General features: G+C 42.0%; 1 protein-coding gene across 1 annotated transcript in view; it reads left to right on the top strand.

The window, feature by feature from the left end:
• Positions 1-27,500, top strand: part of LOC143018460 (uncharacterized) — a 99,399-nt gene that overhangs the window by 57,037 nt on the left and 14,862 nt on the right. The window contains exon 4 of the mRNA XM_076173824.1: positions 6,062-7,497. Coding sequence (XP_076029939.1) covers positions 6,062-7,497 — 1,436 coding nt within the window. The remainder of the gene's footprint in view (positions 1-6,061; positions 7,498-27,500) is intronic.

The following is a 27,500-nucleotide window of genomic DNA, read 5'->3' on the forward strand; positions in this document are numbered from 1 at the left end:
ACTGCAGTCCTCTTCATTACTGAAGAGGACTGCTGTCAAGAGTCGAAATACACAGACTCCCTGTTTCCAGTCTTTTTCATCGATTCCTACTGTGGTGTCAGTTCTGACACACACACACATATATACATATACACATGCACACACACGCATACATACACAGGCATGCACACACATACACCATGTATATATATATATATATATATATGTATATATATATATATATATGTATATATATATATATATATATATATATATATATATATATGTGTGTGTGTGTGTGTGTGTGTGTGTGTGTATACATATACACGTACATACAAATATACATACACCTATACACACACGCGCGCGTACACACGCCCATTAAGAAAAAATAAAAGATGAAAAAACGAAAACAGGTGGAGGAGGAGGAGGAGGCAGAAGAGCGAGTGTGACCATCTTGTCACCCGACACTCGTCGCGGTTTTGGGTATCGGGAGGGCATGACACGCTCGGCCGGAGTGTCTGCGTGCCATGACACTCGGGATGTGTCTGTGTCGGGCGTCGCGGAATACAATCTATACCTCTTTTATTTCCCTAAGCGCATGGGGCGCATGGTACACACGCGACAGCGGACCCAACAGAGGACCCCGGCGCTGGGCCAATAGGATCGCTTCATTTGCGGAATGACAACACTGAGTGCGACCAATAGACGCTCGGCTCGCTCAGTGACACTTGCTCTCTGGGCCAATCGGGTGATGGCGTCTCGGTACCATGTGGGTTAACTACTGTTCGTACATTACTTCGTGTTATTTTTCCTAGAGCGATATAGGGTTATTTGAATCAGAGTATATTTTCGTTTTCTATGAGATGTTGACGTGTAAGGAGATCTCAAACAAGGAGTATGGTTATTAGAGGAAGTCCCGAGTGATTTAATCTCTATTATGGCGACGCTTGGCACCTCAGAAGCGGAGTGGCACTGTCCTGGAGGCACTGGCGTGAAGATAATAGCATGACCCCCACGTTCGTCATATTCGCTATTGACACAGTGCCAGGCAGAAGTGCCCCGACCCACGAGAACGACGCCCCTCAGTGCCACGTGGGGGCAAGAACTCCGAACTTCGAACGAACGACCCAATCGACTCGACCGATCCTGTTCCCTCCCCCCTCCCCCTCCCCCGAAGAGAAGAAGAAGAGGCTGAGGACACACGTACCTGCTAAAGACGAAGGAACTGCAACTGTGGAGCATTACGTGGGAGAAAGGTACACTGCTCTGGTTCTGTCTCAGTTCGGTTTTCACGAACTCCCGAAGACCGCCGGGAAGGTGTTTCTGCAGAAGGGGACGTGGTTGTGGAGGTGGTCCCGAAGGCTGGAAATAATTTCGTTGTGGTTCCCCGGGACCTCCCGGCAAGAACACCCGGAATACACCTTCCGGGGAAGAAAACCTCCGCCCCCGGAAAAAAGCCCTTCGGGGTGATAGAGTCTGATGGCTTGAAGTGACCCAGCGGTTCTCAACCTGTGGTCCATGGACCCCTAGTGGACCACAGTGGTTCACAAGTGGACCAGCCAGCCGAAAATCACTAGCAGTTAGTGGATGCAAAACGATTAAATTTAGTGTTGAAGTCATCTCCAGGAGGTTAAAATGACAGCAATTCATAAATACGGGGGATGTGTGGAAATAGGTTGAGAACCTTGGGGCCGCCTTGAACCAAAACAAACGAATCGATCGGTACGTCGGAGGGACATTAGGTGATTCCTCTTATGGTGTTAAACTTCTCTCAACCCTCGTAAACATGAATTTCGGTTCGATCTCGCCCGGGACTCGTTGCTTGCACGGGGCAAACGTGATAGTTTCGGTGACAGATAACCATTTTGAGTTTCTGATAAACAAGACCCTTTGGCGTTAGCTAGAAATAGATCTCTGTGTTGTATCATCGAGGTGGAGGGTTTGGTTGAGTTAGCTTCCTTTTGGAACAGGATCCCCATCAGATGAACGATATAGTTCTTTAAAAAAGAGTCAAAGACTTCAGTGGTCTCGTAGAACCGCAGTGTTCCTCAACCTTTGTGGACCCCTTACATCGACTTGTATATTCAGGGGACCCCTTGATACGGGATTGGATAGGATATAGTCACTTTATCTAAGCACTTAGTGATAGAAACATTATAATACATTACACAAACCATCGCCACATTCGGAGAGACGAAACTAGTCAAGGAAAAATAATACTGGGCATTTCAGTTAAGACACACTGTGTAATCATGAATTATAAAGTAATGTCGTAGCACATTAGTAAAATAAACTTTCATCCCACTGTCAGAAAAGAAGACACTAACGTCGAAAGTCCTGTATTTTTCGATCACCAGCTGTGATCCTCTTCATCTGCTGAAGAGGATCACAGTTAGTGATCGAAAAATGCAGAACTTTCGACGTTAGTGTTTTCTTTTCCGACTGTGGGATAAAAGCGTAACCATGATTTATAAAAAACTGAGCCATGACAGAATTAACTTTAACATGTTAAATTCCCCGTCCTGAGGACCCCTTGGTAGGTTTCCGCGGTACCCCGAGGGGTCCGCCCCCCCCCCCCTGGTTGAGAAACACTGATGTAGAGTATATACTCGAACTCTCAGGTGTAAAGCAGGTAGTAGAGTATATCAGTACTACCTCGAATGGACCCATAAAGCCATTCAGTAAACTATAACCATCCAGGGCAGTGAAGCACTTGATGTTTTTGTTGAGGAGACTGACAGATGACTTCGTGGAACTGATGGGGATAAACCTCGGACTAGAATGGCCTGTCTTCGGCCGTAACAAAAGCCATGTGGAAATTAACAGATTTAGTTCTTCCCGATACCGACAGATAGCTCAGGGAAGACGTCAGAATAGAGTTTGAGATTGGAGAGGGAAGGGTAGGTCGGTTGATTCAATTCGTGACGTAGTTCATCAAAGAAAATGGAGATTATATCAGAAGGCGGTTAATTGCTGTCAAAGCTGTTTACCTTGATCTAGGTCAGCCAAACTAGGGGGCGCGACCCCCCCCCTAGGGAGGGGTGAGGAGGATACAAGGGGGGTAGGGGGCCATGAAGTCTTCTACTCAAAAATAATTGTTTAATAATGATATAATTAAATCATTCAAGGAACAAGTATCTGCCATTATATACGTGCAAAGTGTAATTCTATCAATCACCACAACCCGTTTTCTATTAAGTTAGCTAACTGGTAAGATATAAATAGAAGCAAAAATGGGGCGTCATAGATGATAGTTTGGCAACCATTGCCCTAAGTGTTCGGAGAACCAGAGCTTTTCGCAAGTAGTCGCACAACATGACAAAAATCTATAGCAGTTCTGATCTCATTTTATCGTAAATCTAATCCTCATCTGTATAAAATTGTCTGGCGTTGACCAAAATAAAAATGGGTAAGCGTGTCGCCATATTGAAGAAGTAAAAGATTTCCGTTTATCAGGAATCAGTACCTGAATGAGATGCAGAAAATGTAATTCCAAGATCTAGATGATTTATATGATAATAACATGACAATAATAATAATAATGATAATAATTAATAATTATAATAACAATAATAATAATAATAATAAATCATATAATAATAATAATAATGATAATAATAAATCATATAATAATAATAATAATAATAATAATAATAATAATAATAATAATAATAATGATAATAACAATGATGATAATAATACTAATAATAATGAGGATGCTGATAATAAGTGTTAACGATAATACTAATAATAAAATACTACTAATACTACTACTACTAATAATAGTAATGATAATAATAGTAAGGATGCTGATAATAACAATAATAACAATAATACTAATAATAAAAATACTACTACTACTACTACTAATAATAGTAATGATAATAATAGTAAGGATGCTGATAATAACAATAATAACAATAATACTAATAATAAAAATACTACTACTACTACTACTACTACTAATAATAATAACGATGATGATAATGATAATGATAATAATAATAATAATAATAATAGTAATAATGACAATAATAATAATAACAATAATAATTATAGTAATAATAATAATAATAATAACAATAATAATTATAGTAATAATAATAATAATAATAACAATAAAAATGATAAACAAAGGTTTACCCAAAACTAAAAATCCCACGATTGAAATAATTAAATCCATAATTTCCTATCAATCTTTCCACCTCATAGAATTTTATTTTCGGCCGTAGATCAGACCAAAATCGTCAACGTAGATCAACGAGTACATGACATTGACTGAAAATAATTGACAGCTTTTCTGTTTCCTAGGACGAAACGCGTTTACCACGCCGAATATGGCTTACCATTGGTCAGGCTTTGTCTAGGTTAACTTGTAACATTCTAGTCGGAAAATGAGTTTAAACTACAAGTTAATGTTTCTTTTTTATTTAATTTTATTTAATTTTATTTAATTTATTTTTATTTATTTATTTATCTATTTTTATTTTTATCATTTTTTTTTTTTTTTTTTGAGTCATTAGATGCCTAACTGCGGACCTCCTCTTTGTTGTGACGACAGCAACTGAAGTCATCTTCAATGATATCGGAAGCAAATAATCTAAAGATCCCTTTGATGTCAAACAGTTGTTACCTATCTATTTATCTATTTGTTTATCTATTTATAGATCTTTTATTTATTCACTTATTATTATATCCATCAAATTTATTTTACCTATCAATCCTACTTATTTACTTCTTTACTTACTTATTCTTTATTTAATTATTCAATCATTTATCTATTCACTTAATAATCATTATAATTTCTTTAAGAATCGCGTATACTATGGACAAATAAGATAATATGAAGAAGGTTACTTATCAAATTTCAATCTTGGTATTCATTCCTCGTAAGAACATAAGAACATAAGAATGAAAGAGACTGCAAGAGACCATAAGGCCTACACTAGGCAGCTCCTGTAAGATCAAGTATCCTTCTCTGGAAGGATGTATAATTTATTTTCGTTGTCCTTGTTTCAGTTTTATTTGCATTTTACAATTTCCAGTTCTAAGCCACAAAACCTCTCCAGCATAAATGTTTTAAGACTTTTGTTTAATTATATTTTATGATAGAGTATATTTTGTCTAAAATTATAAATATTAATCGAACAATTTCCACACACATATACATGCATATTATATATATATATATATATATATATATATATATATATATATTGTATATATATATATATATATATATATATATATATATATACGCGCACACACACATCAATGGGAGGATGATGTTAGACCACACAATCCGCCCTTCATACATTTTTCTCTTTGCGTCCATTCCTAGATGCCCATTTCTCATGACAATTTTATTTTCCCAAAACATTTAATTGCTTCGCTCACTCTCCAGCTTACCTCCACCTCCACTCCCACATTCTCTGCTACATGTGACCCTGCTGTAACTACTTAAAATTATCTACCTCCTTTCGCGTCTCTCCTTTAATATCCACCTCCAACTAACTGGCATCTTCACCCCTTGCTCATCTAATAACCTTTTTCCCACATTCGCTTCCAACTTCCTCGTTTTTCATATCTTCCCAAAATAATTCACGGCCTCAGACGCGTCAACAACCACAGTCTCGTTCGTAAACAACAACTAGCTCGCCTTATAATTCCCTCCATTGTCACTAAGAATTTTCAATCCCCTGCCCATCACACTCGCATATATCTCTCGGACCAGCCTATACTAATGATCTTTTTGTCTCTAATGCAACTGTAGAATTATTTAAGATTTTCTTTAGACTCATCAACAATTTTAATTTTTGATTGTTGTAATTTTTCCCTTGATCATCTGGATGCTCGCTGGCCGAACGGGCTAGAGCGTCGCTACTTGCGACGGAGGTCGAGGTGACGGCAGGGAGTTGGACCACGGGCATGGTTCACTAAATTCCACGCTACAGACCCCTCTGTAAGGGGCACCGGCCTAGCCTCCTGATAGAGTTCGCGACGTTAAACCGAACTATCATCTTTTTGAAGTTTCTTTTAGGCATTATTGTTACTGATAATGTTTTTTTCTCTGTTTCAGACGAGCGGAGGATGCATTTGGAGGAGTACGGAAGCCACACGGGGTCTCCGGAACCCCTTCTCCCCTCCGAGATCGCAGCCTGTGACCTCGGGGGCCTCATGAGTCCCCTGTCCGGTTCGCCCCTCGGACCTTCCCACCTCGGCGAGCCCCCTTCGTCATGCCTGCCGCTCTCCCCGCCCATCATCAACGTGGAAGCCCCCCCAGAGGCCACCACGCCCTCCGCTTCTCTCCTGACGACGGGGCCCGCCATCACGGGGGCCCTGGGTGACCTCCACGGGGACCTCTACCTCCCGACGGACGAGTGGTCATCCTCCTTCGACAGCATTCTGACCTCCCTTCAGGGGGCGAACCTCCCCGAGCTCGCCGTCACAGAACCCCGTCAGGAGGGAATGGCGACTTCCTCAGAAACCCTCATGCCGCTGCCTCCAATGTCTTCGTCCTCCTCGAGTGGAGGGATCAACACCACCACGTCCTCCTCGACGCCACTCTACCTCCCCGTTCCTTCCTCGGGAGGCGACTGCCTCGATACCTGCCTCAACCCGGGAGGTTCCATGACCAGGTGGTCCGTCTCTCCGATGAGTGTCTCTCCTGGAGGATCTTCCATGACCTCGCCTTTCAACTCAGCCCGTGGGTCCTTCAGCACGGGCCGAGGGGGACGTCACAAGAGGCCCTACTCTTCCTCCCCTCTTAACTACGACGGGATGGACCTCAACACCATCATCAGGTCCTCACCGACGAGCCTCGCCGCTGTCGGGGTGTCTTCCTCCCAAGAGCCCATGGCGCCCTCGGGGTTGTCTGACGGAGGGATGGTGGGTGGCGGAGGGGTAACGGCAGGGAGCTACGGCCACATCCTCCCCCGCCCGGAGGCGAACAATAACCAGCCACCTAACACGAACATGGGCTTCCATTCCCTCCTGACGGACGAAGAAAGCGCTAAGGTCCCCGGGGTGATCGTCTCGGGGGTCAACCCCATGGACACGACCACCTCCTCTTCCACGTCGTCCTTGATGTACTTCAAGGTCGAGCCTAAACTCGAACCCGAGGACAGCAACACCACCTCGGGGAGTCACTATTACACAGACCAAGCAACGCTCAACGAAATCCACCAGCAACAACAGCAACAGCAGCAGCAACAACAACAGCAGTACTCGTGCGAGACACCTTCCTTGATCGACGACCTCCAAGAGCCTCCTTGCAGCCCCGGAGAGGAGGAGGACGGTCCCAAGATCTGCCGCTGGGTGGACTGCAACCTGCTCCTTTCTTGTCGAGACGCTTTGTCACGTCACATCGAGAAGTCGCACATCGACCAGCGTAAGGGGGACGATTTCACCTGCTTTTGGGCCGCCTGCCAGCGGCGCTACCGACCATTCAACGCCCGCTACAAGTTGTTGATCCACATGCGGGTTCACTCCGGAGAGAAGCCCAACAAATGCACGGTAAGTGACAGAGATAAAAGCACAGAAGGAGGAGGATGCACGACTCAGACTCATGACGTCATTTACCGAGTATTATTATCATTAGTATTGCTATCACTATCATTATTATTATTATTATTATTATTTCTATTATTATTATTACTATTAATTTTATTATCATTGTAACTTATTATCATTAATATTATTTTAAGTATTATTATTGTTATTGTTATTATCATCATTATTATTGTCATCGTTATTATTTTTCTTTTTATCTATTTTAATTTATTTATATATTTATATTCTTCTACATACATTTTTCTCTTTTAACTGTCATACACATAAAATAATCATGTTCAACTAAAATGCAGACGCGTGCCAAAATGGATAATTAATGATTGAGACCTTAATCAACCCGACCTCATAAAATCATCAGGGAGAAGCTAGAATAAAATATGTAAAGGGCACCATCAGGGCAAAGGTGTAAATGGGTTAGTGAGTGATGGATGAGTGAGTACATGAGTGAGTAATGGATGAATGAGTGATTGAGTCTGGATGAGTGAGTGCGTGAGTGATGGATGAGGGAGTGAGTAATGGATGAATGAGTGATTGAGTCTGGATGAGTGAGTGCGTGAGTGAGTGATGGATGAGAGAGTGAGTGAGTTATGATGGATGAATGAGTGGGTGAGTGAGTGAATGGATGACTTTGAATGTGGGATCTGAGTGCCCAGCTTTGATCGGATGTCAATTACATCCATCAAACTATGGTTGGCTTGTTCTCGGATGAATGGATGGTTGAATAAATACAAGGATGGATGGATGGATGGATGGATGAATAAACACATGGATGGATGGATGAATAGAAGAATGAATAGATGAATCGAAGAATAGCTGGATGGATGGATGGATGGATGGATGAAGAGAAGAATGGATGGATGGATGGTTGAATAAATACATGGATGGATGGACGGATGGATGGTTGAACAAATACATGAATGGATGGATGAATAGAAGAATGGATGGATGGATGGTTGAATAAATACATGGATGGAAGGATGGATGAATAGAAGAATGGATGGATGGACGGTTGAATAAACACATGGATGGATTGATGAATAGAAGAATGGGTGGATGGATGGTTGAATAAATACATGGATGGATGGATGGATGGATGAATGGGTGGGTGGATGGATGGCTGAATAAATACATGAATGGATGGAAGAGCAATTTCAAATTAGCGAAATTTGAAGTGATTGTAGACTTTTACGGTTTATGAAAAAAGCGGCAGAAAATCGTGTTCAAATCCCGTAAGGATTCCCTAATGAACACATCAACCCAAGATGTCCGCAGTGACTTACATAACTGAGAAGTACAGGCTGTTTTCTTTTTTAACTTTGAAAAAGGGCAATTGACACTAAACACCCGTGGCTTTTATTCAGCTAGGAGTATGTAGGGGATGGAATGGGTAGGAGTGGTTTCTATGCTTTTTTTTCTTTTTGGCTACCCCCCGTGTAAGGGGGAAAAAGCCTTTGGTGTATGTATGTAGGAAGAGTTGCCCCAGAAGTCGAAACGATTAAGAATAATCTTTCTTAAAGAGTCGAGGAGGAGGTAGTGGATTACCGTACACGATTGATTGATTGATTTGTTGTTTTTGGTGCCGCAATATCGTAATCGTATGGCGCTGCTACAAAATATTCTAAAGTCGGCAAAGGTGGTAGGCCGAAGCATTTGCTTTACGAAATAAAATTTAGTTTGGTTAAAAAAATATATAGAAAGTATTTAAAACGTGTACGTACAAATAGAAAATGGGGTGAGCTATTAATGGGTTAAAAAAAAAAAATGGAGCTGATTTTTTTTTTTTTTTTTTTTTTTTTTTCCCTCAAAATTCCAGCGGTCTCTACGAAATGAAGTACCTCATGTCCCGGGAATTGGGCCTCGTTTCCAAGGGATTCCACGAAAGGGCAAGGGAAAGGGTTCCCCGAAGGGAAGATATAGGATGATCATGAGGAGAAGGAGTAGGAGTAGGTGGAGTAGGAGGAGTCGGAGGAGGACAAGGAGGACAAGGAGGAAGAGGAGGAGGAGGAGGAGGAGGAGTAGGAGGACGAGGAGGAGGAGGAGAGTAAGGAGGAGGAGGAGAAGAAGGAGTAGGAAGAAGAGGACGAGGAGGAGGAGGAGAAGAAGGAAGAGGAGGAGGAGGAGAAGAAGGAAGAATAGGAGGAGGGGGAAGAGGAAGAGGAGGAGGAAGAGGAGGAGTAGGAGTCGTAGTCGGAGGAGGAAGAGGAGGAGGAGGAGGAGGAGGAGGAGGACGAGGAGGACGAGGAGTCGGAAGAGGATTAGGAGGACCATAAACGTCGGTACGCGGGAAGTCCTCTCCACGCGGATTGCAGTAGCCCGTATAACTAGATACGCCCAGAGCGTGGAGCGAGTGCACGCACACGAGTCTGCACATGCAAGGGGTGTGACGTGTAACGTGTAGCGTCAATTTCCTGCTGGTTAATTCGAACCAGGCTGCGCCAGGCGCCAGGCGAAGAAAACGTCCTTCAGGATGATCCTCATGTCGGAAGTCATTTTGGCTCCAGATGAAGTCCCCGGCGCCAAAAGGTTTGGAATTAATTCCGGGGTTAGAACTCGGAACTCATACATGGGCCGGTCTTCTATGGGTCGTGCTGTGACCTTACACACACACACACACACACATATACGCATGCACACATACACACACGCGCGCTCACACCTCCTTGCCCAGCAGAGTCAAAGTACCGACTCGCAGTACAGCGATGCTGAAAGTTTCTAGCCTTGGGCAGGACTCGAACTCGGATCGTTGGATCGGCGGCCGAATATGGTACTACCGTACCATCAAGCTGTGTGTGTGTGTGTTTTGTTTATCATGTGTATATGTTTATGCTTATTTGCTTGCATCTACAGAGATGCAAATATCCTCTCCCAGGCATTCTTCCTTACTGTTAATGACCGTTTGGTCGTTCATGTGTTCAAACTTGACTACAAGGATTGAATTACACATGCACACCTCCTCCTCCTCCTCCTTCTTAGGATAGTGGTAGCAGTGGTGTTAGTTCATCTTTTATCGCCTAGTTGCCCTGTTTTCTTAACTGTAGCTTAATATAGTAAACACAAACAGCCTCGTTAGGACCAGTAGGCCTGCTGTTGTTTGTTCTTCCTTTGTGTTCCTTTGTATTCTTTCTCTTCCTCCACTCCCATTCTTCGTTTTCGTTCCCGTTTTCTTCCAGTTTTTGTCGTTACATTTACGTTTTCTTTTTCCTTATCATTCGACAGCGCGGCGGTAGAACTTTACGTTGCCAATTTTCTGGATATAAATACGCGTCGGTTGGAAAAGTGTTTAAAAGAAAAAACGGTCTAACAATCGTAAAGTTTAAGTTTATGTCACGTAGACAAACATCCATCGACGCAATCAATTGGTCAATTACCCCGATGACCAGACTCGACTGGGAAAAATTGATTCTAAGAATTCAACTTTGAAAGTTTTGACCTCAAGACTCGGTTTTTTTTATTGTGCGTAATTATTTCACTGATGAAATCCCTCTTCAAAAATAAAAACATTAAAACATAAAAATGAAAGAGAGTGCAAGAGGCCATAAGGCCTACACTAGGCAGTTCCGTGTCTCTTACACACCTGTCATCACTGTCCATAAAGTTATTTCGTCTTCTCTCCCATTATTTCAGCGCTCTATTTCATTTGCTTAGCGCTACTGGTAAACCAATTTCTTGTCTATTTCCTTCTTGAGCCTAAATTTCTCCAATTCCGTCCCATTACTTCGAGTCTTGCCTTGGCGATACATTCGTATCGATCTTTAGTTGATCCCTTTTCCAATAAAATTCTCCCACTGACGATACGGAGATGCCTAGTGTGGGCCTTATGGTCTCTTGCAGCCTCCTTCATTCTTACGTTCTTATGTTCCGCCCATTAAGCGTATCGTTAGTGCAGCCGTGAAAAAGATTTGTCACAATGAAGGTTCGAGTCCTGCTCGGTCTTTGACTCTTTCCAAAATTTTCGCGAAATAAATTTCCATTTAATTTTCCATCGCATCCAATACAGTTTCAGATAAAAAAAAAAAAAAAAAAAAAAAGGTCCAAACCTGTCAGCCAATCATGAGCAGCCGACCACGCGGTGCAGTGGTAACGCTCGCGACCACCAATCCAGCGATCCGAGTTCGAGTTACCCCAGAGTTAAAAATTTCAGCATCGCTGCAATGCGAGCCGGCACTTCAGCTATGGTGGGTAAGGAATTGGATGTGTGTGAGTGAGATTCACCATGGTCTTGGACCACGTGTTGGACTCCTGATCCACAGCTATTAACCTTCCGGATGAGAGCTCAGAGCTCATATATGACCGATCTGTGTGTGTGTGTGTGTGTGTGTAATTCACTATGCTCTTGGATCACGTGTTGGACTCGTGATCGACAGCTACTACCCTCCCGGATGAGAGCTCAGACCTCATGTAAGACCGATCTATGGGTAATGCTGTGACATGACACACACACACACAACTCTCCACCCACGAGTTGGAATAACGGCTCACAGCGCAGCGATACTGAAATTAATTCAGCCCTGGGCGGGATTCGAACCCGGACCGCAGTAGTAGCGGTTGCGAGCGGTACCACTGCGCCGTCGAGTTACCACTATGCCGTGTGTGTGTGTGTGTGTGTGTGTGTGTGTGTGTGTGTGTGTGTGTGTGTGTGTGTATAAGGCCACAGCGTGACCCATAGTTCGTGAAATGTCTGAGCTCTGAGCTCTCATCCGGGAGAGTCATAGCACGTGTTCCAAGAAGAACGTCGTGAATCACGAAGCCCATAAGGCGGACGCCCATCACGTACCGGGAGGTACTCACTGGTTGTAAAGAGCGAGCCAGCCGGACATCGAGTTCATCGAGAGGTCAGCTCCCAGGATCGGGCCCGATCGATCCAGGGCCTCTAAATTATTACTCCTCCTTCCCGTTTTTTTTTTTTCTTTTTCCCTGACAACGTCCCTTTGTGGCTAATTTGGTAAAAGACGGAGTTAGCAATTCAGAAGTTTGGGTTCGATTTCAGTAATAATAAGAAGCATACACACACACACACACACACATATATATATACACACACACACACACACATATATACATATATATGTATATATATATAAATATATATATATATATATATATGTGTGTGTGTGTGTGTGTGTGTGTGTGTGTGTGTGTGTGTGTTTCACCACGGTCTGTGTTTATGAATTTTATTCATCTCTAAGCGGGACTCGAATTTGGGTTGGCGGTCAAGAGCACTATCACTGTACCGTCGACTGACATTTTGTATGTTGCTTTATGAGTACTGTATTCTCGTGTTCTCTATTATACCTTTCCCCATTAACCTGAAAGCAATTCAATCATTTGACGACAATTCAAACAAAACCATTCACTTCAGGATCGTAAGTGACTTGGGTCTATACTTTCACGAAATGCAATGAAACTTTAAGATGAGGTAATTTCTTTTCATCGCGAGAGGGGAGGGGTAGACCTTTGTAGCTGTGGTCCAGCATTTCATGTGACACAAGGACCACGGTCGACGTGGGTGTGGCGGAGATGTGAGATATGTGAGCGGTAAGGGTGCCATGTTAGGAAATGCTTCACTTCCTCTTTCTTTAGTCCCTTCCTCCCTCCCTCCTCCTCCTCCTCTTCTTCTTTTTCCTTCTCCTCCCCTTCATCTTCTTTTCCCTTATCCTACTCCTCCTCTTACTTTTCTTCTTTTTCCTTCCCTTCATCTTCCTCTTCTCTTTCCTTCCTTCCTCCTCCTCTTCTTTCTCCTCCTCCTCCTCTTCTTCTTTTTCCTTCTCCTCCTCCTCCTCCTCTTCATTTTCCTTCCCTTCCTCCTACTCCTCTTTTTTTTCCTCCTCCTCCTCCTCCTCTTCGTTTTCCTTCCCTTCCTCCTCCTCCTCTTCTTTTTCCTTCTCCTCATCCTCCTCTTCTCCATGTAACTACTCTCCCTTCTATACCTTCACACCCTCCTCCTCCTCCTCCTCCTTCTCCTCTTCTTCCATTTCCTTCTTTGGAAGTTAATCCTTCTCCTTCTCCTCTTCCTTTTACCTCGTCCTCCTCCTCCTTTTCTTCTTTTTACCCCTTCACACCCTCGTCCTCCTCCTCCTCCTCTTCCTCTTCTTTTTTCCTCTTCACACCCTCCTCCTCCTCCTCCTATATTACTCGTCCTCATCTTCCTTCTCCTTTTCCTCCTCCCCTCACTACTCTCCTTTCAACCATTTCTTCCTCTACTTTCAATCTCCATTTTCTTTATGACCTCTTCCCACCTCTGCTCATCTTCCTCACTTCCTCCTACTCTTCCTTCCACTTCCCTCCTTCCTTTCCTCTACCAACTCTTTTCGTTTCCTCTCTTCCTCCTTTCTTCCTCCATCCCTCCTCTTCCTCCTCCTGCCCCTCTTCCTCTACCTCTCCCACTTTTTCACCTCCCCTCTCCTTGTTTTTATATAAATCATCAGCTCCACTTTTCTGTACTAAATATTTCGTTCGTTCTCCGATCCTCAAAAGTTTCCTCCATATCTTCCACTATCACTTATTGCGCAATATTCCGTACTGTACAATATCATTCACGGCTCCTTCTGTATAGAAGAATGCCACAATATATTGAAGGCATCAAATGTACAGGTTAAACATTTGTGTCTCTTCAGTACCATCCCTACACCGTGAATGATATTGTACAACATGGAATATTGCGCAATATTCCGTATTGTACAATATCATCAACGGTGTAGGCATGGTATTGAAGAATGACACAATATATTGAAGACATCAAATGTACAGGACAAACAGGTGTGTCTCTTCAATACCATCCCTACACCGTCAATGATATTGCACAATACAGAATATTGCGCAATAATATTGATCTTGTATGGACGATATTGAGGAACGACACAATATATTGAAGACATCAAATGTACGGATTAAACACGTGTGTCTCTTCAATACCATCCATACTTCGTTAATGATATTGCACAATACGGAATATTGCGCAATAATATTGATCGTGTAGGGCCCGCGTAAGATCTCCCTTGAATATTCTCCCTCCCAACTCCTCCATTCCCCCAACTCCTCCATTCCCCTAACTCCTCCATTCCCTCAACTCCACAGCGGTTTTGTACAGTGTAGAGTTGAGATTAGCCCGTATGAGTAAGAGGGAGTAGGTGGAACTATTTATGGCTAAGATTACATGTGGAGAGGAGGAGGAGGAGGTGGAGGAGGGAGGAGGGGGTAAAGCACGGGCAGGGAAAAGGAATGAATGGAGGAAGAGGGAGGGAGAAGAAGGAGGAGTGGAGGGAGGAGAGAGGAGGAAAATTAGAAGAGAGAGGGGAGGAAGAGAAGGAGGAGGGAGGAGAGAACTGGGAGGAGGAGGAGGGAGAGATGCTGAAGGAGAAAGAAGGAAGGGGGAGGAAAGAGGTGGGAGGGGGGAAGAGGTGGGAGGAGGGAAGAGGAGGGAGGAAGGAAGAGGGAAGAGAAGTGAGGAGGGTAAAAGGGAGAAAGAGGAGGAAAAAAATGGGAAGCAGGAGGGAGAGAGGAGAAAAGAGAGAAGACTAAAGAGGAGGAGAAGGGGTGGTGGTGGAAATTGACCAATAGATAAAATGAATTGTGATAAAGAAAACGGGAAGTGGGAATAAGAAAACGAGATACATTTAAGAAATTGTTCAGTTTAAACGTTGAGAAACTCTCCCCTATCAGGAGGCTAGGACGGTGCCCCTCACAGATGACTCTGTAGCGTGTAATTTAATCAACCATGTCCTTGGTCCAACTCGCTGGCGGCAGAGTTCGATCTGGCGTTAACTCGACCTCCGCTGCAAGTGCCGTCGCTCTAAACCGCTCGGCTAGAGAGCATCTAAGAGAGAGAGAGAAAGAGAGAGAGGGAGAGGGAGAGAGAGAGAGAGAGAAAGAGAGGGGTGGGGAGAGAAGGTGAAAGAGAGGAAGATGAAGAGAAGAGATTGGAGCGTTGGGTAGGAGAAATTATTTGCTCATAAAATTATCAACCTTAGCTGCTATTAAATCAAAAGGTGATTATCCATTACATGGAAAAATTAAGAAAAAAAAATCATTATAATTTTGATCCATGATAGACTGGAGTACGAAACAGTTGTTTTGTTTTCACGCAAAAAAGGAATATATATAAAAGATCGAGAGAAATAAAAGAGAATATTCCAAACCTAGTGGACAGACAGGAAAGTCTAGGGAAAATTAACTTACACCGAACAAATAAATAGTTAATCAACTTACACCGAACAAATAAAGAATTAATCAACCAGTCGGCCAATCAATAGCATGTCAATTAATCAATCACCCAGTCCATCACTCAAACCAAGCCAAAACAGAAACAAGGCAGGCCACGACAAATCAAACCAAATAAAAATTAGACCAAACTTAGTCGAAACGAATAAAAAATAAAAATAAATTAAACAAAATAAAACCAAACCAAACCAGAACATATCAAACCACAACCAGGTGTTTATACAGAGACCATGGAAATGCCAGACGCAGTTGGCCGTTTGTCTTGTGGCGGGAAACGGAGTGGAGGAGGAGGAGGAGGAGGGTGACGGGAGAGGAAGAAAACGGAGAAGAGCGAATGAGAGAAAAAACAAATGGTTGGGTCGAGTCGACTACGGAATGAACCACGAACAGAAAAAGAAAAGAAAGAAAGAAAAAAACAAAACTAAAGGGACTTTAGTTTACTTTTATTTTTTCCTCTTGAGGATTGACGCCTTTAGACCGAGAGGGATCTTAGATGCAAACTGTCGTTTGCTCCTTAGGCGGAACAAGCATGTCATACGACCAGATTTCTCAAACGGGAATATGCTAGACAAGAGCTGAAATTATGCTAGATTGGCAAAAATAATTCCAAATATTTTATCCCTGTGAATACGTTCGGTTTCTGGTACTGTATATGTTTTTCTAATCATTATAGTATCACATCTAGGGGAAATATCCTAAATTTAATGTAATTATGCTCATCTGGTCACCCTGATGTTATCGTGTTTCATACTCGTTTCTGCATCGTTCAGATCACAAACTTGATTGTGGCTATTACTAAGTGATTTTATTTTGTCGAATAAGAAAAAAATTATATAATTCAGTGTCAATTTGATAATTACCTGGACCAATCTGTTCACGCGATTTACCCATATGATTCCTGCTGACGCGGAAACTTCACATCAAGGGTAGACGATATGTATGAGTCTTGAGTACAACTTGAAGGCAATAGTAAATACGTGAGAGTACAATCCACCTCCATTATGATTAGGTCGTATTCAATTCACAATGAAATTGACTATTTCAGTGTTTCTCAACTTTACGAGCTTTGGGGACATATTATATCGACGTGTATACTCAGGGACCTTGATACGGGGTTGGATAGGATATAGTAAATTCACATTTTTGTGTAAGATTTGATCATGAAAGGGTTTCTTTTCACAGGAATTAGTGTTTACGATCAGACTGTTTTCATTGCACATAACGCAACAAATAAAAGATCCGTATATATATTTACGAGATGAAAAATAGAATAATTTGTTGAATTCCCGATCCTATGGAGCCCAGGTTGAGTAACACTGGTCTATCCAACCAGAATCAAATCATCCAGGGATGCCACAGATGAATGAAACTTTAGTGGTTATGCAAAATTTGTGAAATTTGTATCTGGGTAGGAGAGTTTAGACATATACAGTTACAATCAATAGTTATGATTCAGATTCTTTTGTCAAATATTTAATTTTAATCAAGGAAATTACCTAACTGTAAATGAGATACTACATAGGAAAATCTATCACGTACTCGACAATATAAAATCATACTAGCATTGTGCAAACTGTAGCATGGATCAAAATTTTTGCTCGTGGCTGTACGTATAGTAATAGTGCTGAAATCCTCACTTCTGAAATATGTAAGTCTGTTATGCTGTCTCAAACAATACTGCTTCCGCAAGCACTTTCGTCGCCTCTATCGATACCGTAACTTGTATTTACAAATATTGGGCGGCGAGCGAGAATATGCAATTCTGCAAATCCTTAGCGGCCATTGTTTTCAAAACGTGTAAGTCGTAAAATGAATTCCTTACCACCTTCCCCTCTATCTACCTACTTGTCTACTTCAATCTACCAGCCTCTTACACTAAGAATAAACAAAAAAATCTTATTGTGAGTACACATAGGACTCAATGATCCTCATTTTCACTCTTCACGGGATGACAACTCCTCGTTACAAAGGAACATAAGACTTTGTAAACATGATTTGGAGTGGACGCAGAAGACGACACAGAAGACGGAATCCCTCGACTCTTGGTAAACACGAGACAAGAGACGGAACCCCCCGACTCTTGGTAAACATGAGATGGTAACCATCGTCATAGCTGGCAATTCTGAGGAGTCGTGTGACCCTCATTACGAAGAGGCCTTGGCGCCGCCGTGAATGGACCTCGGCGCCACTCACTACTGGCGACATTAAATGGACCTTAGCGGAATTTTTCGGACATGGCACCCAATGATGATGATGATGATGATGATGATGATGGTGACGATGATGATGATGATATGATGATATGATGATGATAATGATATTATGATGATAATGATGATACAGTATTATGATGAAGGTAATGATGATGATGATGATGATGATGATAATGAGGATATGATGAAGATGATGATGGATGATGGATGATGATGATGATGATGATGGATGATGTTGATGACGATGATGATGACGATGACGATGATCGTTTGAAACGTAAGGACCCGTTTCTAATTACTTTCGTGCCTTGTGTCGTTTTTCACCGACAGGATTTCAGAGCAAATCAATCTAAGTGTAACTGGCAGTTGCCCGAGAAGTCTATCAAAATAAACACCACAAGTGAGGACGCAGACTTTATTAATACGACGTTTCGCTTGCTGCAGCTTGTGCAAGCGAAACTTTGTTCTAATAAAGCGGCGATGTCAATTAAATAATTCCGACAGGTTGGAGGGTTTTAGAGTCTCGGTAGCTCAGTTGGTAGAGCGTCGGCTTTGCTTCTCGTAAGCCTCGGTTCGAGTCCGGGGACGACTGTCGGAATTATATATATATATATATATATATAAATATATATATATATATATATATATATATATATATATATATGTGTGTGTGTGTGTGTGTGTGTGTGTGTGTGTGTGTGTGTGTGTGTGTGTGTGTGTGTGTCTTTACAACAACAATAGGGACATTACTGCGCTAAGACGGCCATCATGAATAATGGAATATCACGAAGTTCTTTCACAGCGAGCGAAGAATGAAGTCGAATGGGGAAAAATATTTTAGGGAGGATTAGGTGACAATGTACATGAAATAAAATATATATAGAAAGAAATAAGGAGAAAAAGGAAGAAGTTGCATAGAAAAACACAAGGCAAAAGAGAATAAACACGAGAAAAAATAAAGTTCAAAGATGAAGAAACAAAGCAGGAAGGAAATCTATTGTTACTGTACAAGCAGCTGCAGGGGTGGAAATTGTCTTCTAGGTCCTGGTGGTGATGATGGTGATGATCGTGGTGGTTGTGGTGGCTGCAGTTGTGCTGGTGGTGCTGGGTGTTGGGACTGTTGTTGTTGTTGATGTTGTTCGTGTTAATGGTGTGACTGTTGTTGTTGTTGTTCGTGGTGATTGTGGGACTGTTGTTGTTGTTGTTCGTGGTGATGGTGGGACTGTTGTTGTTGTTGTTCGTGGTGATGGTGGGACTGTTGTTGTTGTTGTTGTTGTTCGTGCTGATGGTGTGACTGTTGTTGTTGTTGTCCGTGGTGAGTGTGGGACCGTTGTTGTTGTAGTTGTTGTTGTTGTTCGTGGTGATGGTGGGACTGTTGTTGTTCGTGGTGGTGGTGGGACTCTTGTTGTTGTTGTTGTTGTTCGTGATGATGGTGGGACTATTGTTGTTGTTGTTCGTGGTGATAGTGGGACTATTGTTGTTGTTCATGGTGATAGTGGGACTGTTGGTAATGACAGTGGTAGCGATGGTGGTGATAGTAGTAGTGGTGAGCATCGTAGACGACAACAGTGGCGGTGGTAGTGAAGATGAGTTAGCTGTGGTGGTTGTAGGAGGAATAAGAATGATAACGAAGTGTTCCATTCCTCGTAAAGAGTGTCTTACACGCTTGTTGTCACTTATTGCTCCTGCTATTGTCAAGAGCCCCAACATTTGCGGTCATGAATGAAAAAGCCTTCAACAAGCGAAACGTTGTGAAGATTCCATTCTCACATGGTGTCTGTTCTGACCATCTGTGGTCAAGATGCGGGTCTTAACGACATTGAACGCTGGTGTGTGTGTGTGTGTGTGTGTAGTGGCTGTCACAGGACCCATTTGTTGAAGGAAAAAGGAAAATGTGAACCCTGACGTCTAAGGAAATCATGGTGACGTCAAATAAACTGTAACTGCCTGGTGAAGTTGGAGAGGGATCAAGAACGGGATTGAGAATCTGAATGGGTTCTTGCCGATGTTGATTCTTAGAGTTGCAGAAGGGTGAGTGCGGCTATGCACTGTTTTTTTATTTTTTTATTTTTTATTTATTTGATCTATTTGTTTGGGTAACAAGGAGAAGCCTGGCCTCGAATTGAAGAATGTCTGTAGCAGACCGCGAAGATCAAACAACTATAGTCACCCCTTAACCACATCCAAAAAAGTTCATAAATACTTGGCACTGAAGTGTATTTAGTGGGCCATACCGCGGCACTTAAACAGATGTATTCTTACTCCCTTCTTTCTTCCTTTCATGACTCTAGGCTGACCACCTAGATTAACAAATCATATCGTACTCGTATTAATAGTTGTTAAATCCACAGCAACAAGTCCTTTGTTAGTCTAGAACTCAGTGTATATCCAAACCCAAAATCCACTTCATTTAAGTGATATTATCTGGCGCTATAGAATAATTGTAAGGATAATGTAGTTTGCGAGAGAGAGAGAGAGAGAGAGAGAGAGAGAGAGAGAGAGAGAGAGAGAGAGAGAGAAAATGAATGCTGGGGCGGCGACATCTGTAGAGAAGGAACTTGATGCAGCTCCAGAAGATCTACTTTCTTTTTCTTCTTCTTCTTTTTCCTTTTATTTTCCTCTTCTTTTTGCATCATAATAACAGTGATAGTAATATTGATGATGATAATAATAATAAAGGTAATAATAAAGATGAAAATATTGATATCAATATCAATAACAACAAGAATAATAATAATCAAAATGTTAACTAAAATAACAACGGTATTAATGACAATAATGATAATAATAATAATAGTAAGGCACGACAGAAATGATAAGATACCATTAAGAATGAAGAAATATAAGAAATAAAAGCCATGAACAGTAACAATAACAAAAACTATAACAATAGAACAAAAAAATAGTTTAAATAATAACAAAGTCATTACGACGAGGACGACCCCACTAAGAGCAACATTGGCCCGAAGTTCTTCACACTGAGAATGGGAGGGGAGGGGGGGGGGGCGAGTGTCTGTACTGATGTGTCTGTCCTGACGTTGCTGGCTGAAGTGCAACATGATATCAGTGCCCCTTTTTGCCCCTCCTCCCCTTCCTTCCTCCCTCCCTCCTTCCTCCATTTCTTCCTCTCTTCCTCCCTCTCTGGCTACCTACCTCCCTCCATACCAGCATCCCAGCTCACCACCTTTTTCGGATGTTGTTCAGTTTGTGTCTTGTTTTATGCGTTCATTGAGAACCGACCAGGCGCTCCTCTGCCCTACATTTCGAAATGTTTCTTCTGGATATCGAGTGCTCCTTTCTGTTGTTCTACCATCCAGCTTTTACCGATTGGCTACCTTGAGGTTGCCATCGTCTGCTCCTTCCTTCCTTCCCCATCTCCTTCGACAAAGACTACTCGACCTTTCCTCCATTCGTTCCTTCCTTTGGCGCCGAAATATTTCTAGTATCCGGTCCTCTTCTCTCCACGCCCGCGTGTACGCATGCGTCATGAGCCACGTGCTGGACTCGTGATCGCCAGCTATAACCATCCCTCACGACCTCAGAGCTTGTATATAGAAAGATGTTAATAATGAGTTTATGCCAAGAGATGTCTAGCTGTCTGGTGGGTCCAAACAACTAACGCAGTGATTCTAAACCTTTTACACTCCATTCCCCTCCCCCAGTGCATGAATTCTCAACATTCGTATAGTCCCCCCTTCATTTTTCTCCTAAATCCCACCCCGCCAAAAAATAAAAATAAAAAATATATATAAAATGATAAAATGTTAATGAAGAGACACCCTTTGCTTTATAACAAAGTATACAACCATCATCATCTCCTGCGAAGACAGAGAGGTGGATTCCTTTTCCCCTTTATTCAGATTCCTCACTTTATATAGACAGCAGTCCATAACCCCCCTAAATTCTTCTCATGGCTCCCTTGGGGGTCCCCACGGCCCTCAGGTTGAGAACCTTTGGGGGTAGGGTCAGTAGTTGTCGCTCGCTGACACCGATCGAACCTGGATTCCCAAGTAGACGAACAGTCCACGAGTATCTTTGGGAACAGTGTCGTGCCTGCGCGAGTCCAAATGAATAATTATACTGTATCAGTGATAATGATGATAGTGGTGATGGTGATGATGACGATGAAGATGATGATGGTGGTGGTGAAGATGATGATGATGATGATGACGACGATGAAGATGACAATGAAGATGACGATACTCATGATGATAATGATGACGATGATAATGATGGCGATGATCATCATCATTATGATGGTAGTGATGATGTTGACGGTACTAAACATCACTTCATTACTGAACCCTCTAGAAGATGCAATAAAAAAGTCTAAAGGTATGTTTTGTTCGGTGCGATAATGATTAGCTTACCATAACCAATGACGGGTGACGTGCATCCTACTACCTGGAAACATATTTTGAGTAAGCGCGTTGGAAGGTTCGGTTGAAACGATCAGCCTCGTACTTTGCAGCATGAAGCAAAACAGCCCCATTTAGAAACAAATAATTAGTGCTCTAGACAATCGTTTGACGATCGTCACTGAGCCATGAACGATCACCGTTGAGCGATAATTAATTGCACCGATTAGAACGTACTTTAATTCCGATCATCACCAACGGACGGCTCCCAAACGACCGGAAGGGGAAAGTACTGGAACTCCCACCAAGAACGGGAGGGCTGGGTGGCATCTCAAACCCGCTGAGCAGCCAGGGATACCATTTTGTGGGAATTTTCCACAAATTTGTGTCTGAGAAATTTGCGCACATGGGATGTTTTGTGGGAGAATTATATGTTCACATGAACTTATTTGTGTATATAATTCCTTCTTTTTGTGGAGGAAAATGTGGAAATCCAGATTTCCCTTGTGGGAATTTTGTGGAAAAAATCTCACTCATTTGTGGAAACTGGCATAGATCACAGTGGCAACGTTGCGCTGAGCCTTGCCAGTATAGAGCATCAAAACTTGCTGAGATTCACGTCAGCTCTGACAAACAACATTATGCAACAAGTTCAACAGAGTGAAGTCAACGTAAATGAAACAAAATAGATTGGAAGAAATGTCTCAAAGGGCAGGGAAATGTGACGGAAGGGAGACCTTCAGGCTCTGCTGGATCAGCCATCGAACAGCATGAAAAGAAAGACAGCCATGGCACAAGGAGAAGGGGTGACCAACTAGCTGACAACACTACCGATCTGAGTGTAGGTCTTTATGCTAAACAAAAAAGAATTCGTAGATGTCATCGCCTTGAGGAATGAATACCCATTGGATAGTCTACCTAACAGATGCTCCTACGGTACACCGTTCGATCCCAACCAATCGATGATATGCAAGCAGGGTGGACGAGGCACGACTAGGTTAGGGATTTAACGACCCAAATGCTTTGGGAGTTTTGAAGGGATGTGACGGTCGAACCAGCGTTACTTCACCTGTGAGGCGAGAACAGGTAATGTCAGGTACCGCGCAGCCAACACATGGAGCAAAGCGCGAGTAGACGTCAGCGCAAGAGGTTTCTGGACACGGGAGATAGTTTGGCCTTTTCCCACATTATTTTACCCAATGGTCCCCTGGCATAGAAACCTCAATAAGGCGGCCCACTCCGGAAACGAGAGTGAGAAGGTCAGAATGTACGAGGATTGTGTACAGAATGTGGATCAGGGCACATTCTGTATGGTTACATACTAACGACATTAGGTGCTCGGATTACATAGGTAATGGTGGAAAAGAAACAGCAACAAAAGTGCAGTATTGTGGCATGGATGATATGTAGACTCATTTTCACTCCTAACGTCAGTTCTCCTATGTCTGAAAAGTTCCAGGTCCCCAGCCTCTAAACCAGCAAACACAGAGAACCTCGACTTTGAGTAGACTGTGAGAGGAAGTCGGATAGAAGTTAATGAAAATATAAAAGGATTGTCGACCACATTCATTAGCGGGAACGGGGCCAACAGACTGTGTCTGTGGAAGACAAAACCTGCCTGTTTTCATCACACAGTTCCACAAAGATGGAGGTCGTATTGAATAAAGAAATAAATTAATAGAACTGAAAATTACGAATAAAAATTACTAGAAGTAGTACAAGTAGCAGTAGTACTAATAGTAGTAGAAGTAGTGGCAATGCAGTAGTAGAAACAGGAGTGGAAATAGTAACGGAAGAAAAAGTAGGATTTCAGTGAGAAACCGAATAAGCAGAAATAGAAATAGAAGCAAAAGTAGCAATAGAAAAGTAGTAAAAGTGGTGGAAATAGTAGTAGTGATATTAGTAGAAGTAGTAATACAGCAAAAGCAGTAGTAATAGTAATAGAAGTAGAAGTAGTAAAAGTACAAGTAGTAGATATAATGGAAGTATAAGTAGAAAAAAGTCAGAATTAGTAGTCCTAATAATATTATAAGTATCGGAGACCTGTTGGGTAGCATAGTAGCGCATCGCCACTACAGACAACCGTATAACCCCCAGCAGAAGACCACGAGACTCAGCCCGTCCTCCGTAGCTCCTGTCCCCCCTGCAACTTGAACCCAAGTTACCCAAGCCGGGACTCCCACAGTCGTCCGTCATCAGCACTTGTGTTCTATCGCCCTTTCCCTAGGCTACTCCCCCTTCGTCACTCCCCCACGACTCCAACACCTCACCTCACTCACTCCCCCAAGCATCAACCCTGGTCATAACACTTCTTGTATCTCTTCCTCACAATCTACGTCAGCGTCGTGTACCGTTATAATGTCTTCTCTCCATCCCCACCATCAAAACCCTGCCATGCCAACTCTTCCCCTCAAAACCTACATCATCACCACCAGCTCCAGTCAAAACACCCACTTTCGTACCTCTCCACCACCGTATGTAACACGATCTCTGCCTCATCACTTTGGCGCATAACATAAATACGACCATAAGTCCTAGGTCTCTCCCATCTACCGCCGTTTGGGTTTGACGTCGCCTCTCTTAACTCAGGCTTTTAACATCACTCTCAACTAACTTCACCCATTCGCGACCGTGATCTTACTAAACTGAATTAAATCACCCGACGACAGCCAGGACAACATTAGCAGAATGCGTCTCAGTAGCAAATGGGTTTAGTTATTGTCCTGGGGATTCCGATCGTATGCGCCCGCCAATGTAAACAACATCCCTGATGACGTTTCATTTCTCTCGATGGCCGTTACGCGCTGTTTGAATTTCACGACATGCAAGACGACTGCATCATGCAAATCCCTAGCTTAACTGCGTCTCGGTCGACTAGATTCTAGTTCAAACGGAAGTCCACCTCTTGTCTGTCGTAAGAAAATTAAGAACATAAGAATGGAGGGGACTGCAAGAGGCCATAAGGTCTACACTAGACAGTTACCAACTGATACACCTATCCATAAAGTTATCTCATCTTCTCTTAAAATAACCAATTGTTTCTGCGCTTACTACATGGTTACTAGGTTACTAAGCCTATTCCATTCGTTGACCAATCTGTTGGTAAACCAGTTCTTGCCTATTTTCTTATCAAAAACATAAATGTCCAATTCGTCCGATAAAATTGCCTGCTCCTCTCTGGGACATTAATTTGTCTATCCTTACCATGATTCATTTCTAATCCTAACATTATTTGAAACAGAGAATCCACTAGTTACGCATTCATATTATCTTTAACAACATCATTGGTTATCCTTAACAGCAACATAATTTTATACATTATAACCCCTTCGATACTCTTACAATTTTTGTCACAGTTAATCAGATGTTTCTATTAAGTTAAAGACCACACTGCGGGTTGAGCAGGTTAATAGCATACAACATATATTTTGTTCTGACTGCTTTGAAGGTGTTCTTCGTTTGTTTTTCATAAATTTAGTCGGTAGTTATTTGTATGTATGTATATATATATATATATATATATATATATATATATATATATATATATATATATATATATATATATATAGACTTCCTGTTATTGCCTAGGTTAGCATCGTTGCTGAGCGCATTTCAGTATGCAACTTATAAATCTAGTTTCATTAAATCCTCACATAGGAGAGATGCATTTGTTTTGAAGTTTTCCTACTTACCTATATATTCACTGCTTATTTGTTTATTTATCTATTTATTTATCAATTTACCTATCCTTATCTATTTACTCATCTCTCTATTTTTTATTTGCTTAATTATCTGTATATCTATTAATTTACTTATCTATTCATTCATTCATAAAGAAATTACAGATTACGAGAAGCGTGTCGTCATATTTCAGTTTATATGTTCTGAATTTAGCAGTCTTGGTTTAAGAACCCAATCTCTCTTGTTACAATCTCTATCTCTACTTCTATTACATCTACTACTTCTACTCCTATTACTGCTACTTCTATTTCTACTATTACTCCTACTTCTATTTCCACTATTACTTCTACTAGTACTTCTATAGCTGTAATAGTACTACTTTTACTACTATTGTTTCTACTATTTTTTGTATATGTCAAGCAACATTCAAATCAGCGAATGAGGAACGTTTCAATGTGATTTCATTTTTTTCCCGGGGATCGCAAAAAGATTTTTCATAAACATCACTCCTCCATACGACAGGAAAACTGACGAAGGTAAAGAAACGACATGAATTTGATTGCCAAAATCTCGTTTTCTTTCATTGTCTATCGATTCGTGTGGTGACTGCATCCAGGAAAATCGTTGAGCTTAGGAAAACGTCTATTGTTGATGTGAATGCTAAGACTCACTGCCGAGTCGTCTTGCATATTTGATACCAGTTGCCATCAATCTTTTTTTTTTCTTCTTCTTCAAGGAAACATTGCACTTTCCGTGGTTCAAATATGACTGTATTTCTGTACAACAAATCTACAGACCAACAGACTTTTGCGGTTAACGATTAGAACTCCCATTTCCCGCCTCGCTGGGCAAATGGAGGAGTTGGTGGGAGTGTAAGTGGAGTACTTGACTCCCATCCAAAGACTCGCCAGGAGTCTATTCGCTCCTGCTTCTTTCAGAAGTCTTTCCGCTGTCTTGTCGTATTCTCCAAACGTAGATGGCGTTGCAACAAGGGAAGACTTTAAAGAGCCAAAACACTGTCAAGAAGATTACAGTGGCGACAAATGTGTTTGTATTTCGTCGCTGGTAACCAGCAGTTCTATCCTAGGCTAGGGGACAACACTACACCGAAAAGGAAGTCATGTAGGAGAGAGCAGAGACAGATTGGCAGGAGAATTGGGTTATGGCAGAAATCATAAGTGATCAGCATTCTTCTTTGGTTGGAAATTAACCTAAAAAACAAACAAAATAAATAAATGATAAGACAACAACAACAAAAAACGTGATTTTGGTTTGTAGAAGTGTCATACAAAATTTTTACTGTCATCAATATCAGATACGACATTGGCAACCATCATTTATATTAAAAGAGAACATGTCTACATTCATCCTTCCCCTACTGCCCTGGTAAGCATCCACAGAGGCACCCGACTCATCCACGTTGTCCTCAGGCTGACTGTCACAAGGAACAATATATAGATGCAAAATTCAAAAATAT

The sequence above is a fragment of the Oratosquilla oratoria genome, chromosome 35 (genome assembly GCF_046742065.1).
Source record: "Oratosquilla oratoria isolate Oo_2021 chromosome 35, ASM4674206v1, whole genome shotgun sequence".
Classification (NCBI taxonomy): Eukaryota; Metazoa; Arthropoda; class Malacostraca; order Stomatopoda; family Squillidae; genus Oratosquilla; species Oratosquilla oratoria.